The 15,096-nt window shown below is 44.3% G+C and overlaps 2 protein-coding genes across 4 annotated transcripts in view; both read left to right on the top strand.

Annotated features, from left to right (window-relative positions):
- Positions 1 to 8,216, top strand: part of ALLC (allantoicase) — a 40,779-nt gene extending 32,563 nt beyond the window's left edge. The window contains 4 exon segments of the mRNA XM_043510155.1: positions 3,255 to 3,328; positions 4,456 to 4,562; positions 5,373 to 5,502; positions 5,927 to 8,216. Coding sequence (XP_043366090.1) covers positions 3,255 to 3,328; positions 4,456 to 4,562; positions 5,373 to 5,502; positions 5,927 to 6,079 — 464 coding nt within the window. The 3' untranslated portion in view covers positions 6,080 to 8,216.
- Positions 8,217 to 12,618: 4,402 nt separating this feature from the next.
- Positions 12,619 to 15,096, top strand: part of DCDC2C (doublecortin domain containing 2C) — a 107,290-nt gene continuing 104,812 nt past the window's right edge. For 2 of the 3 annotated variants that reach the window (XM_038396334.2, XM_038396332.2), the window contains exon 1: positions 12,621 to 13,190. In XM_038396334.2, the coding sequence (XP_038252262.1) occupies positions 12,892 to 13,190 (299 nt within the window). In that variant the 5' untranslated portion in view covers positions 12,621 to 12,891. Of the gene's footprint in view, positions 13,191 to 15,096 lie in introns of all 3 variants that reach the window. The other variant, XM_038396333.2, reaches the window with a different exon arrangement.

Below are 15,096 nucleotides of genomic sequence, written 5' to 3'. Positions count from 1 at the left end.
GGGGTTCTCAAACTGGGATTGGGACCCCTCAGGGGGTTGTAAGGTTATTATGTGGGGGGTTATGAGATGTCAGCCTCCACCCCAAACCCTGCTTTGCCTCTAGCATTTATAATGGTGTTAAATATATAAAGAAGTGTTTTTAATTTATATGGGGGAGGGGTTGCACTCAGAGGTGTGTTGTGTGAAAGGGGTCACCAGTACAAAAGTTTGAGAATCACTGGCATATAGGAACTCAAAAAAGCTATAGACAAAAGTAAAAACAGTCCCAGGTAAAGATAGTATATGTAATGAAATGCTTAAGCACCTATCAGAAGGGAGTTTAAGAGTTTTACTGAAATTCTATAATAATATATGGGGAAAAGGAATATTATTGGCAACAAGCAAAACATGGTAAATTATGCACAGTACCTGATGCGTATACATCATGTGTGGGCAAAATGATAAATTAGAGAATAGTAGCATACTTGGGGGGGGGGAAGAAATAAATTGTGTACAAAGTGGTTTCAGGAAAGTAAGATGCACAGCTGATCATATTATAAGATTAGAAACAGAAATACAAAAAAAAACATGAGGAACAGAGAGTTTGATAGTTTTTTGGACATTGAAAAAGCATATTACATGGAATAGAGGAAAGGCTTGCTGTATACACTAGCCACAATTGGAATAAAAAGAAGAATGTTCTGATGGATAAGTGATTTCTTAAGTGATAGAACCATACAAGTCAGGGTGGTGGTAGCTTTTTTTGAATATTTTATAAACTTACTAATGGCAGCGCACAGGGGAGCATTATCAGCCCAACCCTATTTAACGTTACGATTAATGATGTCCCGGAGAATATATGGGCAGGAATAGGTATTACTGTATTTGCTGATGATTGTGTTATAGGGGCCAAGCATAGAAGATTTAAGATAGCTGAGGAGACAATGAAAGAAGCGGTCGGGGAATTTCAGAATGTGGAGATACTTAGGGATTTAAGTTCACTTGCTAAAACAAAGGAAATGATCTTCACAAAAAGGAAGTTTGGGAAAGAATGGAACGTATATCTCTATACAGAAAGAATACAGGTAGTTCAAATTTTTACATTCTTAGGTGTTATGTTAGATGATAAACTAACTTGAAAAGATCATATAGATAATATCAAGACCAAATGTTAAGGTAGGATGAATCTTCTGGGAATAATTGGGGTGCAGATAAGAACACGTTGTTGTTGCTGTATAGGACATTAAAAAGACCAGTTATATATTATGGATGCTAAGCCTTTAATTCAGCTTCTAAATCAGCATACACACAAAAAAGAAAGCTGATCCAAGCCCAAGCTCTGTGAATTGCATGTGGTGCAAATATTACGACTCCTTTGTGTGCGTCACATAGCAACTGGAGAAATGCCTATAAATTTAAGGATGAAATTGTTAGATTTTGCCTTTTGGGCTAAGGTTAATGTAAATAGTGAAGATAAGAGTACAAAACAAGTATGAGGATTGTTGGGAATTAAATCAACAAGAAGTAACTGGGCATCACAAAAACTCCCATATACTAATAGGGTCAAAAGGTGGGTAAAAGACTTGGGTGAAAAGGAAGATCTGGGAGAAATTAAAATCTTTAATCATGGGAAATAGAACTACATCTGGACAGTTATCTCTCTAGCTGTGGATTTGGAATTTTATGAAAAAACAAAGGGAAGAGCCGGACCATTAAATATGATGACTACGATTTATGAGTTTATACATGGCAAATGGCTAACCATTGCCAAATCTCTACTGATGACTCTACAGAAGACTACAGGTAGAGTGGGAATGGCCTTTTGTGTCCCTAATTTGGAATTCAGAGATCTATGAGTCTATCCAATTTTGTGGTCATTATGATGGCTGAATTGACGGGCACACTGTTGGCACAGTGTTAATTGCTTTGCAAACCTGCACAACCATGATGTCAACAATGGATTTTACAACCCCTCATTGGTTTGCAACTGACAGGTAGCTGTCTGGTGTTGCTAGCTTCCACAAGGCAATAGTCCCTTGGTTCTGCATTAGTATGGTTTCTCTGAATCGAGTGTTCTGGTGTGGGAGGTTTCATGCAAGCTCATCGCACATCTCCATGAAAGTCTGTTTCCTAATTTAGAAGTTCTGCAGCCACTGCTGGTTATCCCAGGTTTCCAATACGATGTGATCCCACTACACCATATGGTTCTCCTGCACCAAAAAGGATAGTCCAATCATGGGCATATCGTGGCTATAGCAGCATTCACCATGCCTGTTCCATGGGACACAAATAGATTCACCTGGATAAGAGACGTATGCCCAGCTATGACTCTTCTATCCTATCTGGCTCTTTATCAGGTATAATGGTGATTAGAAAGGAAGCCACATAAAACAGGAATGACTTAATCAATGAACTATTGTTCTTTACTACAGAGGTAGTACAAATGGGTATACACATTGTAATGGTGTGGATTCCAGTGCATGTTGGGATACTGGGCAATGAAATGGCAGATAAAGCAGTAAAAAATGCCTTAAAATGGGGAGGTTGATGTACAGATATCTTTGTATAAACAGGACATCAGAAGTTTGGTTAAGAGAGAACTTAAGAAGCAATGTCAAGAACTATGGGCCAAAGAGAAAAAAGGAAGAAGGTTCTATGAAATGTGTCCTAAACTTGAGGATAGTAGTGTACTTAATAACTATGATTAGAAGAAGTGGAATTAATTATATTTAGTGTGCTAACAGGTCACTGTGATCTGAATGGTAACTTAAATTTGCTAAACAAGCACAAAGATGGGTTGTGTGATGCATGCAAAGTCAAGAAAGAGTTGAGCATCTGCTGTGGCAATGCAAGGACAATTACATAGAGAGAATGTTGGTCATAAAGAATCTAAGATGCCTCGGGATAAAAGAAGATAGTCCAAAAGGATTGGTGAGAGTAGTGGAAAAGTGGAGTAACATTAAAAAAAGCATCACTTCACTTTTTTAAGGATACAGGACATTGATTTTTTTGCTTATGTGAAAACTGAGGTAGGTGACGCTCATAGTCTCACATGCTGAGTCTGCTGCACCATAAAACGACAGGAAAAGAAAGGAGCGGGTCTACACATGACTGCTGCTATGTTGTGATGTACTTGGAATATAAACATCAATAAAGACACTTGGTGGAGGTACCCTGCTGGACTGTATGTGCTGCTAAATTCACAAAAAGGACTTACCAGCCAGGGTTTCCAGGAGCTGAAGGGGGAGCCAGTTCACAGTTTCCTATTTTTGTAGGGATAGGAAGAGCAACATCCATGGAAGATGGTTGGGAAACAGCAAGAAGACTGGACAGGCCACCAGTTTTAAAAGTAAGGAATATATGAGTTACAGTTCTTATTTTAGATCTGTTTACAATTTATTTTTTCCATAAAGATTTTCATTTTAAATCCCTAAGAGGTAGGGTGTGTGTGTGTGTGTGTGTATATATATATATTTGTGTGTTAGTGAAACTTGAGAAGATTTAAAAGAAATCTTAAAATAAATTTTTCTTAGTGTGTGTTGTGTTCCCAGGAAGTAGCAGCAACTCATATTGTAGGCATTGCAATATATTCTCTAGGTCTAGTTCAAAGCTATTAGGCCCCATATGGTCTGTCTTTTTCTCACCATCTCTATCTGGATTCTTAACCTTTCTTGATAACAAAATGAACTATACTAATAGGAGAGATTATTATCATCTTTTGGAATCCAGGCTCTTAACAGAGAGACAAATAGATATACTAATAAAGTTAAAGGATGCAATATTTATTGAGAAATGTGCAAGCAGGTTTAAAGGGAGCAAATTATTAATGGCCTAATCCTGCATTCATTGCAGTCAATAGGAGTTTTCCATTATTTAGGGCTTCCTTTGATGTCATTGGCAAAACAGGTTGAATGCTTATTGTAAGAATTACATGTGATGTGATATGTGGAATGATTGAAATGCCGGCACTTGCAACTGGAAAGGGATCACTTTGTTTACTCCTTTAGTTCACTTTTGTTTAATGGAACCTTAAGATTAGGATGATTTTGGCTTTCAGACTCTAAAAATGGGATTTCTTCTTGAAGGGAAACTACTTGTCATCTTACAGCTATCCATAAGAAAACATACTGAATTGCTTGTGAATTCTCTTTAATGCATTATATTTATATTGACCTGCAGATTCCATATCTTACTCAGCCGTATTAACAGGGCTTTAAACCATTCCGTGAAAGTAGCTTTACCAGGGTAATATAATTCTTTGCAGAAAAAATTCTCATTGTTAGAAGGGAGGTGGGGGATCCTGTGTTCAATCAGATTAATTCAATAGTTTGAAAGTAAAATGTACTTTATACTTTTTTTTCCTTTAAGAAATCAAGTTCAGCTAGTAAATGCAAAAATGTACCATGTCTTGCCTTTACCTTTTTGATTTTTGTGATTCACTGAACCACGTAAAAGGCTTTTCCCTCTTATTTTCAGGCTGATGACAAAGGTATCCTCCTTATGCCAGGGAATGAATGGGCAGTTTTCTGGCTGGCACATCCTTGTGTAATAACTCACATTGAAACAGACACTTATCACTTTAAAAGTAAAATAAATGCTGCTTGTTTAGCCCCTGTATTTTACTGATCATACCAAAAACATACGTTGTACCATAGATATATTGTGCAGGACCATTGGTTACTGGGCAAAGGTGGAGTTAAACTGTTTCAGCAGTTGATGATCAGCTAAGCTCAGGGGCACCTACGGTGTATCTTCCTTCTGCTGGGCATATCGGCACCAGGACTGGGTAGCATAGAAGCTACTATAGCTGCCCTAATCAGGGGAGGATTCCTCAGTGCTGGGGGAATCTTTGAGGGCAGTCACTGAGTGAAATCCTGGCTCCATTGAAGTCCGTGAGTATTTTGCCATTAAAATCCTGGTTTCATTGAAGTCTCTGATTGAATGGAGAATCTGAGCACTTTATATCCGGTCTTACAAAGAGTCAAACCATATTCCTCCAAGCAGTAGGTTTCAAATATTTGTAGAAAAAATGTATTTTATTGAACAAATATAGTATGACAAATGTGGAATTTATGGAATAAATTATGTGGATGTTATTGGTCCTGGTGATAGAGGTGGGTACATAATTCACTAATATTCATGAATAAATACAAGCTTTGTGATTTTTTTTATATTAAAATATTTGTAAATAGCTTTTTAATTTGTCCAGCTCTACTTATTTCTTCTAGTCATAATAGCAGTATAAATGTAAAGAATCAAATCTGTGTTTTGTGAAATTTATTACTATGTGTTTCAGCTCTGAAAGCCTACATTTATTTTCTAAACTAAATTTATCTTAAGAAAATAATTCTAATGCAACAAAAATATACAAAAACATGTTACTGTTTGCTGTCGGGTAACTTTCCAGTTACCTGCAAACTCGAGGCCTGTATTCTGAACACACAAGAAGAAAAAGATTGCATAACCCAGAAATGGAACCTTAAACAGGATCCAAAATGGAACCCTTTGCTTTCTGTTACAAAGGTAAGGCTTTTATTTCTAGATCACATGAACATTGTGAACTGTTAGCTTATAGCCTAGTGGTTGTATTGAAATAATGCTTTTTAAAATAGTGTTTTGTAGGTGTTTATATGAGTAGATCAATTTACAAACACTACAAGGACAAAACTACACAGTATAGTAAGCAAAAGTGGACACACACCTTTGTTTTGATGAATTTTTTTTTCCCTTGGGGGATAGAGAAGCATTATACAGTATATAAAATAATAATGAGATTTATTTTGGATTCTTGAAAGTTGTAGTTTCTTCTGTGTATCTGAGTTTCATCTATTCTATCTGTAGCTAAAGTGTTAGTGGACATATGCACCCTTCTGTCCATATGTAACAGTTATTCTGTTTAAAAGGCAGTATTTAAGTATGCCAGTTTTACCTTACATTTTTGTTTTAGCTTAAACCTAACAAGAGCCATTTCTTCAATGGTACTGCTCTGGAAATGCAGGATGTAATCACTCATGTGAGACTCCTTATTGTTCCTGATGGAGGTGTAAGTAGGCTGCGTCTCTGGGGTTTCCTACGGGCTCTATTTTATACAAGCAAATGAACAAAGAGGATTTTCTAAAAAAGGCTTTAAGGGTTATAGAATGGATGTTCACTTTTTTCCGTATTATATAAACTTGAATATATTTGTTGAATGGTATACATTCATTCAACCAAGCATGACTTTTTCCCATCAATAATTCAAACATAACAATTCTGTATGTCTCATGGCTGTACAATAATACAATGACTTCTCTACTTCTAGGAATATAAGGAAAGTAATATATTTTTGCTGAAATGTATTTTTGGGGGAGAATCAATCAATGATTACACAGTGCACTCCTGGGTGATCATAGCTCCTCTTTGTGAGAATCAAAATTGAAGGCCAAATTATTTTAACCACTTTGTAAAGTCCACTAATTACCCTAAAATGCACTGCATGTAGTGTCTTAGTGGTGAAAAGAAATGGCATTTTTAAATAAAAATAAATTAGAAACAGGCTATGCTTTATTGTTATGTCTGTCTTCCTTATAAGCCAATCAAAAAAATCTACTTATGTTCTACAGCTTTCTCTCATGTTTACAGTTCCCATATATAGCTATTTCATAATTATTCATTATATTATGTATTCATAAGCATCTCTACAGCCTATCCTTCTGATAGTAGAAAGTGCTCTCATGGATTATTTTGCCAAGATTCCAAATCCTAAGAAGAAAGACAGGTTGTATCTCTCTGTCAACCTCAAGTGTGTCAATATATTGGTGGAATTTGGAAACGTATTTCTTTATGAAAACACACAGAATGATTTTAACCCTCCTTTGCTTTGCACTTTTTTGCTGTAATCTAACACCCAATTATTGTCTGTTTCTCTACTAGCCTATTCTTGAAAGTTATGCTTAAAGAGTGCTGAAAGTTATGCTTCTAAACCCATATTTAGCAATCTAAATCAGTGACCTGATTTTCAAAAATACTGAGCATCCCGGAGTTCTCTTTGACATTAGTGGGAGCTATTGGGTGCTCAGCACTTTAAAAAAAAAAAAAAAATCAGGTCAGTGCCTAAATATGGCTTCAGAAGCATAACTCTAAGCACCTAGTTTTGTGACCCTGAGCCTAGATTATGCTGAATGAGGAGAGGAAAAAAGTGCTTAGCATGGGGCTGACTCCACATGGCCTGGTGAGGCTTTTTGTGTGATGGCACATGATCATGATATACTGCAGATAGGAAAAGGTGGCTCCACCTACTGCTTTCCTTTCCTTACTCTGGGCACACACCTGCCTTGTTCCCTATGCACCTCTCATTTGCACGATGCCTTCTGGCAGGAAGTGGTGTGATGGAGATGGAGAGTAGCTGGGGCCATGGGCAGGCATCTTTATGGGGGGTGAGTGTGGGTGGGTTTTTAAAATTTTTGTACTCAAGCTTATATTGTAGTAATTAAAATGCCCCATGATAGATAGATAGATAGATAGATAGATAGATATATATGAAGGCACATATGGCAAACAATTTTCTGGAATTTTGCATAATAATTAAATGTAAAATAGCATTGTCTGTAACAATTATGGAGGCACTGGCAGTGATTCTGTAGTTAAAGCTGAATTGCCCATGAAATGGAGACTGCTTTTTCTTTATATGTAAGTAGTCTGTCACTGTGAAATTTGACATAATGTATATTTTATATAGGGTCAAAACTGGGTATTACAGAATTGTATCTGACTTTACTTGTTTCATGCACTGTATTTGAGAGCATTCAAAATATGTTGTGGCATAACATATATTGTTTGTAATCTATGCTTTTGATTTACACCTAATTAATATTCCTGACATCATTAGTATTATGTTGTTTATCACTCTTATGAAGTGTTAGTGAAAAGTGCTTATTCTGTAATACTACAATCTATCTAAGGTATTTTGTGATCCGTATCTTTAATGTGTTTCTCCTCATAACACCCTGCTGGGTAGGAAAATGCAGTTATCCCCATTTTGCAGCTGGAGAATGGAGGCACAGAGAGATTAAATACCTTGCTAAACGTCACACAAGAAACCTGTTGTAGAACAGGGGATTGGACCCACAAGTGCCAGGCCAGCATCCTCCCCCCTGGACCATCCTTCCTCTCATGAGTCATCCAATATCTGTCATGTCTTGTTCTAAGAATGAAGCTTTTCTCCACTTTGTTTATTAACCTTTATAGCTTGCTTTGTATTCTATCCTTTAGTTGGCTGCTTTATCATGTTGTGGGTTTCCACCTATCTACCCCGTCCCTCAGACTTTAAGGTCAGAAGGGACCACCATGATCACCTAGTGTGACCTCCTGCACATTGCAGGCCACAGAACGTCACCCACCCACTCCTCTAATAGATCCATAACCTCTGGCTGAGTTACTGAAGTCCTCAAATCATGATTTAAAGACTTCAAGTTATAAAGAATTCACCATGTATACTAGTTTAAAGCTGCAAGCCCCAGGCAATCCTCCCCTGCCTTAGGTCTCTGCCAGTCTGACCAGGGGGAAAATTCCTTCCTAATCCCAAATATGGTGATCAGTTAGACTCCTGAGCATGTAGGCAAGACCCTGCAGCCCAACACCCAGAAAAGAGTTTGCTGTAGTAACTCAGAGCCCTCCCCATCTAGTGTCCTATCACCAGCCTTTGGAGATATTTGCTGCAAGCTGTCACAGATCAGCTACATGCCATTGTAGGCCGTCTCATCGGACCATCCCCTCCATAAATGTAAATCAAGCTTCGTCTTGAAGCCAGTTAGCTTTTTGGCCTTTCTTCTCCCCTTCTTGTCATCTTGTTTTCTATGTAGCAGCATGACATACAGGTTACTAGTTCTAGCTTTTGTTTTAGTAAACCACTCCCACACAAGAACTTTCAATATCTGAGCATCGTTTTCTGTGTTATGGGAAACTGAGCCCCACCCTTTTTTAACAGAAGGTGAAGAAATGGGTTAAAAGAACTCAGATAACCAAAACAAGCAATCTCATAGGGAAAGAAAACTGAGATGTGCAGCAAATGAGAAGTACAAAATCATACATATTTTGGCTAAGTATTAATCTCATTTGGAAGGAGAGACCCCCTAATACTCAATGAATTTTGAAGTTTTTAAAATCTGCCCCATAATTGAGACTTTTTTCAACACCACATTTCAAATTTCTGTCTACAACTATTCTGAAAGTTCCCTCATTCACCGTGTCGCAGCATGAAAATTTCCCACCAATAAATCTCACACAAGAGAAGCATGACAAAGTCCCCAATGAGCTTGAAACGAGTAACAAATAATCACTCACAAACTGAAATGATCTATTTGAAGCAACAGCAATCGAGCTTTTGCAGTTGGAGAACCACAGAAGTGATTGCACTATTTTTTTAAAATTGCCTTTTTCCCCTCCCTGGGGACAGCTGCCAGAATGTTGTCAAGGAGTCCTGTGCCACCTTACTCTAATATGGAATCAATGGCTTTAAAATGAGTCTTCTACCGGTTTCTCCTCTATAACTAGACTGGGATGTTTTCTCTGACAAAAATTCTGCTAGTTTGCTTGTGCCAAAGGGAGTTCTCTGGGCTTTTGGAAGGGCTACAATGTAGGGGGAGGGAGCAATGACAGACCTGAATTTAAGGTGGCATGATGGGAGAATAGTAAGTAGCAGGAAGGGAAGGAAGAAAGTTTGAGGAAATTTTGTGCTAGGGAGAAAGGAGGAGAGACTGAGGGGGTGAAGTGGTTGAGGGTCAAGAGGAAGGAAGGGGATTTCATGGGGGTGGGAGAAGAGGTGAAGTGATGGCGGGTGGGGAGAAAGAAGGGGATCTGAGGGGGGTGGGAGAAGGAATAAAGTGACTGAGGGTTGGGGGAAAGGAAGGGGATCTGATGGGGGTGGGAGAAGGAATGAAGTGACTGAGGGTTGGGGGAAAGGAAGGGGATCTGATGGGGGTGGGAGAAGGGGGTGGAGTGACGACGGGTGGGGAGGAAGGCAGGGGATCCGATGGTGGGTGGGAGATGGGGTGAAGGGACGGGGTTGGGGAGGGAGGGAGGAAGGGGATCTGAGTGGGGTGGGAGAAGGGGGTGGAGTGATGGCGGGTGGGGAGGAAGGAAGGGGAGCTGATGGGGCCTGGGGAGAGGTGACCAGGGGAGGAAGGAACGGGAACTGATGGGGGTGGGAGAAGGGGGTGAAGGGGGGAAGAAAGGGGATCTGATGGGGACTAGGGGGAGGTGACTGGGGGAGGAAGGAAGGGGATCTGATAGGGGCCGAGGAGAGGTGACTGGGGGAGGAAGGAAGGGGATCCGATGGGGTGGGAGAAGGAGATAAAGGGGGCAGGAAGGAAGGGGATCTGATGGGGGCCGAGGAGAGGTGTCTGGGGGGAGGGAGGGAGGAAGGGGATCCGATGGGGGCCGAGGAGAGGTGTCTGGGGGGAGGGAGGGAGGAAGGGGATCCGATGGGGGCCGAGGAGAGGTGTCTGGGGGGAGGGAGGGAGGAAGGGGATCCGATGGGGGCCGAGGAGAGGTGTCTGGGGGGAGGGAGGGAGGGAGGAAGGGGATCCGATGGGGGCCGGGGAGAGGTGCCTGGGGGCAGGAAGGAAGGGGATCCGATGGGGTGGGAGAAGGGGGGTAAAGGGGGCAGGAAGGAAGGGGATCCGATGGGGTGGGAGAAGGGGGGTAAAGGGGGCAGGAGGGAAGGGGATCCGATGGGGTGGGAGAAGGGGGGTAAAGGGGGCAGGAGGGAAGGGGATCGGATGGGGTGGGAGAAGGGGGGTAAAGGGGGCAGGAGGGAAGGGGATCCGATGGGGTGGGAGAAGGGGGGTAAAGGGGGCAGGAGGGAAGGGGATCCGATGGGGTGGGAGAAGGGGGGTAAAGGGGGCAGGAGGAAGGGGATCCGATGGGGTGGGAGAAGGGGGGTAAAGGGGGCAGGAAGGAAGGGGATCCGATGGGGTGGGAGAAGGGGGTAAAGGGGGCAGGAAGGAAGGGGATCCGATGGGGTGGGAGAAGGGGGGTAAAGGGGGCAGGAAGGAAGGGGATCCGATGGGGTGGGAGAAGGGGGGTAAAGGGGGCAGGAAGGAAGGGGATCCGATGGGGTGGGAGAAGGGGGGTAAAGGGGGCAGGAAGGGAAGGGGATCGGATGGGGTGGGAGAAGGGGGGTAAAGGGGGCAGGAAGGAAGGGGATCCGATGGGGTGGGAGAAAGGGGGGGTAAAGGGGGCAGGAAGGAAGGGGATCCGATGGGGTGGGAGAAGGGGGGTAAAGGGGGCAGGAGGGAAGGGGATCCGATGGGGTGGGAGAAGGGGGGTAAAGGGGGCAGGAAGGAAGGGGATCCGATGGGGTGGGAGAAGGGGGGTAAAGGGGGCAGGAGGGAAGGGGATCCGATGGGGTGGGAGAAGGGGGGTAAAGGGGGCAGGAGGGAAGGGGATCCGATGGGTGGGGAGAAGGGGGGTAAAGGGGGCAGGAAGGAAGGGGATCCGATGGGGTGGGAGAAGGGGGGTAAAGGGGGCAGGAAGGAAGGGGATCCGATGGGGTGGGAGAAGGGGGGTAAAGGGGGCAGGAGGGAAGGGGATCCGATGGGGTGGGAGAAGGGGGGAAAGGGGGCAGGAGGGAAGGGGATCCGATGGGGTGGGAGAAGGGGGGGTAAAGGGGGGCAGGAGGGAAGGGGATCCGATGGGGTGGGAGAAGGGGGGTAAAGGGGGCAGGAGGGAAGGGGATCCGATGGGGTGGGAGAAGGGGGGGTAAAGGGGGCAGGAGGGAAGGGGATCCGATGGGGTGGGAGAAGGGGGGGTAAAGGGGGCAGGAGGGAAGGGGATCCGATGGGGTGGGAGAAGGGGGGTAAAGGGGGCAGGAGGGAAGGGGATCCGATGGGGTGGGAGAAGGGGGGTACAGGGGGCAGGAAGGAAGGGGATCCGATGGGGTGGGAGAAGGGGGGTAAAGGGGGCAGGAGGGAAGGGGATCCGATGGGGTGGGAGAAGGGGGGTAAAGGGGGCAGGAGGGAAGGGGATCCGATGGGGTGGGAGAAGGGGGGAAAGGGGGCAGGAAGGAAGGGGATCCGATGGGGTGGGAGAAGGGGGGTAAAGGGGGCAGGAGGGAAGGGGATCCGATGGGGTGGAGAAGGGGGGGAAAGGGGGCAGGAGGGAAGGGATGCGATGGGTGGGAGAAAGGGGGGAAAGGGGGCAGGAGGGAAGGGGATCCGATGGGGGGGAGAAGGGGGGTAAAGGGGGCAGGAAGGAAGGGGATCCGATGGGGTGGGAGAAGGGGGGTAAAGGGGGCAGGAAGGAAGGGGATCCGATGGGGTGGGAGAAGGGGGGTAAAGGGGGCAGGAAGGAAGGGGATCCGATGGGGTGGGAGAAGGGGGGTAAAGGGGGCAGGAGGGAAGGGGATCCGATGGGGTGGGAGAAGGGGGGGTAAAGGGGGCAGGAAGGAAGGGGATCCGATGGGGGCCGGGGAGGGAGGGGATCCGGCGCGGGGCGGACTCCGCGCGGAGGGATCCGAGTGCCCGGAGGGGAGGTGCGGCAGTCGCGGGCAGGAGGCCGCGGAGGAAGCGAGAGGCTGGGCGGGAGCCCGGCGGCTTTTTCGTCCCGGCTCCCCCGGCCGGGCTGGCCTGAGGGCGGGCCCGTGGCGTGCCCCCGCTCGGCAGGTTGCCGGGGAGACCAGTCAGTGCCCCGGGGCCCGGCTCGCCCCCCGCCGGCGGGGATGGGGATCACAATCCCCGCGGGTCACGTCAGCCCCACGCCGGGAGGGGAGAGGAGAGGAGAGGGGCCGGCTCGATCCGGGGGTGGGGGCCGGGCCGCCTGGGGACGCTATGAATTAGGAGGCCTGGGGAGCAGCCCCAGCGGGTGCCTGGGACAGCGGCTGTGAATAGCCCCCCACCCGTGCCCGGCTGTATTAGCCTCCCCTGCCCCGGGACCATGGTGCCATCGCCACGCCCCCGGGCCAGCTACAGCCTGGCGGGGGTGACCCCGGCCTGCACGGTGCTGGTGTACCGCAACGGGGACCCCTTCTATTTGGGCAGGAAGTTCCTGATCCACCACCGCTACGTGAAGACTTTCGAGGCGCTGATCGCCCTGCTGAACGAAGGGGTGGAGATGCCCTTTGGGGTGAGGACCCTGTACACCCCCCAGGAAGGGCACCGCGTCCGCAACCTGTCCGACCTAAAGCAGGGCGGCAAATACGTGGTGGCCGGGCGGGAAAAGTTTAAAAAACTGGAGTAAGTATGAAAAACTGGCTCAAGGTTTAAATTCTGTACAAATCTTTTATTATTACCATAGTTCCTAGAAACCCTAACAGAGATCAGGGGTCCGTTGGGTTAGGTGCTGTACAAATACATAATAGGAGACGGTCCCTGACCCAAAGAGCTGACCTTTTAATTGGACAAAGCCAACAAAGGGCGAAAGGGCCTGAAACATTGCACAAAGACGTGAGTTGCCTACGATTGCACAGTAAAATCTGTGGCCAAGAGAGGAAGGGAATACTGTTTTCCTGTGTCACACACCACTGCCCTCCATACCCACTGGACTACATTGCCAAACCAAAGCCAATAGAAGTGTTTCCAAAAGTTAAAATGGGGGGAAAAAAAAATCTAATGGAAATAGTTGGTTTTAAACAACTCTACATTTCTCTGCAGGGTTTGCAATAAAAAGGTGGCTGCACTGAGAACCTGAAACTGACTGAGTAAATGTGAAACTGGCACCATTGAGTTTTACTTGTCCAAGCTGAGAAAAATGCAAAAAGCAAACAAAGTATAAATAGTGAAAAGTAATTTGCCTTTTTAAAGTCCATATAATTATCCATTTCTTTACCCACCTGTAAAGTGTCCCGTCTAGCTATGACAGTTTCAAAGCAGGTTGTACCAACACTTAGGCCTTCTCTTCACCAGAAGCAAAGATGTGTTTTTTAATAAATGGTAAAATCCTATTGAAGACAAGGCAATTTGTAGGTTTAACATGAGTTAATTGGTTAAAGGTCAATTAGGTTTAAAGAGAATCTCCAGTATTAGTATAAGGACAAAGTTTGGATTCTACCCCAATGAGGGCAGTGCAACTGACAGGAGTTGGTAAATTACAATAGGAAGGGCCATGTTGCAGATACTGTAGCTTCTAAAATGTTTTGCTCTATATTGAGCTTGAATGGAAATGATGGAGTTGTGATTCCAGATGTTCAAACAACTCCACTGCTGTGTCTCCTAGTTTTGCAAAGGAAGAACAGAGTGAAATTAACAAGATTCCAGTCAGCTTCACTGAAAAACTATAGGCAGCACAAATTTCATGCACCAGCTGTGGTTGCTGCTGCTGGTTGGGGAAACTGGAAATTATTCCTGAGTTTCTTATCAAGTCCAAAGATCTGATGTTGACACACTTCTGGAAAGAGTGTCAGATAACTGCTGCTATAGTGCCATTAGTGGGCCCATAAACATTTTGTTTATTCCAAATAACAGCTGCTTTTTGAACAAAACTTGGCATTGGAGAAGATGATGTAATAACACAAAACAAATCAAAACAAAATACCACAAACAAATAAAGAACATCATATTTGGAATACATATGGGATTTTATAACAGTTTTAAAATAGAATAATTCTAATTTAGGACCCAATCCTACAAGCTGCTGAAGAATCTTCTGGAGAGGTGTTGTGCATTCTCAACTCCGACTCAAGATCATGGAGAAGATCTTTGCAGGATACTCAATAACTCAGCAATGTTCTTTTGAGCTTACAATATCAGCATCTTAAAAAATAAAAAGCATCCAGAGACCCCAAATGAGATTGAAGCTCCATTGTGCTGTGCACTGTACACACACACACACACAGTCCCTGCCCCTTAGAATTTACAATCTAAAATAAATGGACAAGACAGAGAAAGTCTGAAAAGATGGGAGTATTATTTCCTCTTTACAGATGGGGAGTGAAGGTCCAAAGGTTAAATGACTTGCAAACAAGTCTGTTGGAGAGCCATGGAATAAATCTAAATATACTGAATCCCAGTCCAGTGCCTAAACCACAAGCCCATCCTCCCGATTTATAAAATATACTAAAATTGACTAAAATCTGCAATATTTTGTCACTAATTAAGGGTGTCATAACTTGGTTAAATGTTTTATGAAATTACTACTCTATTG

The sequence above is a fragment of the Dermochelys coriacea genome, chromosome 3 (assembly GCF_009764565.3).
Source record: "Dermochelys coriacea isolate rDerCor1 chromosome 3, rDerCor1.pri.v4, whole genome shotgun sequence".
In the NCBI taxonomy this organism is placed as follows: Eukaryota; Metazoa; Chordata; order Testudines; family Dermochelyidae; genus Dermochelys; species Dermochelys coriacea.
The sequence above is the reverse complement of the archived record's forward strand: the minus strand, read 5'-3'. Positions and strand labels throughout refer to the sequence as shown.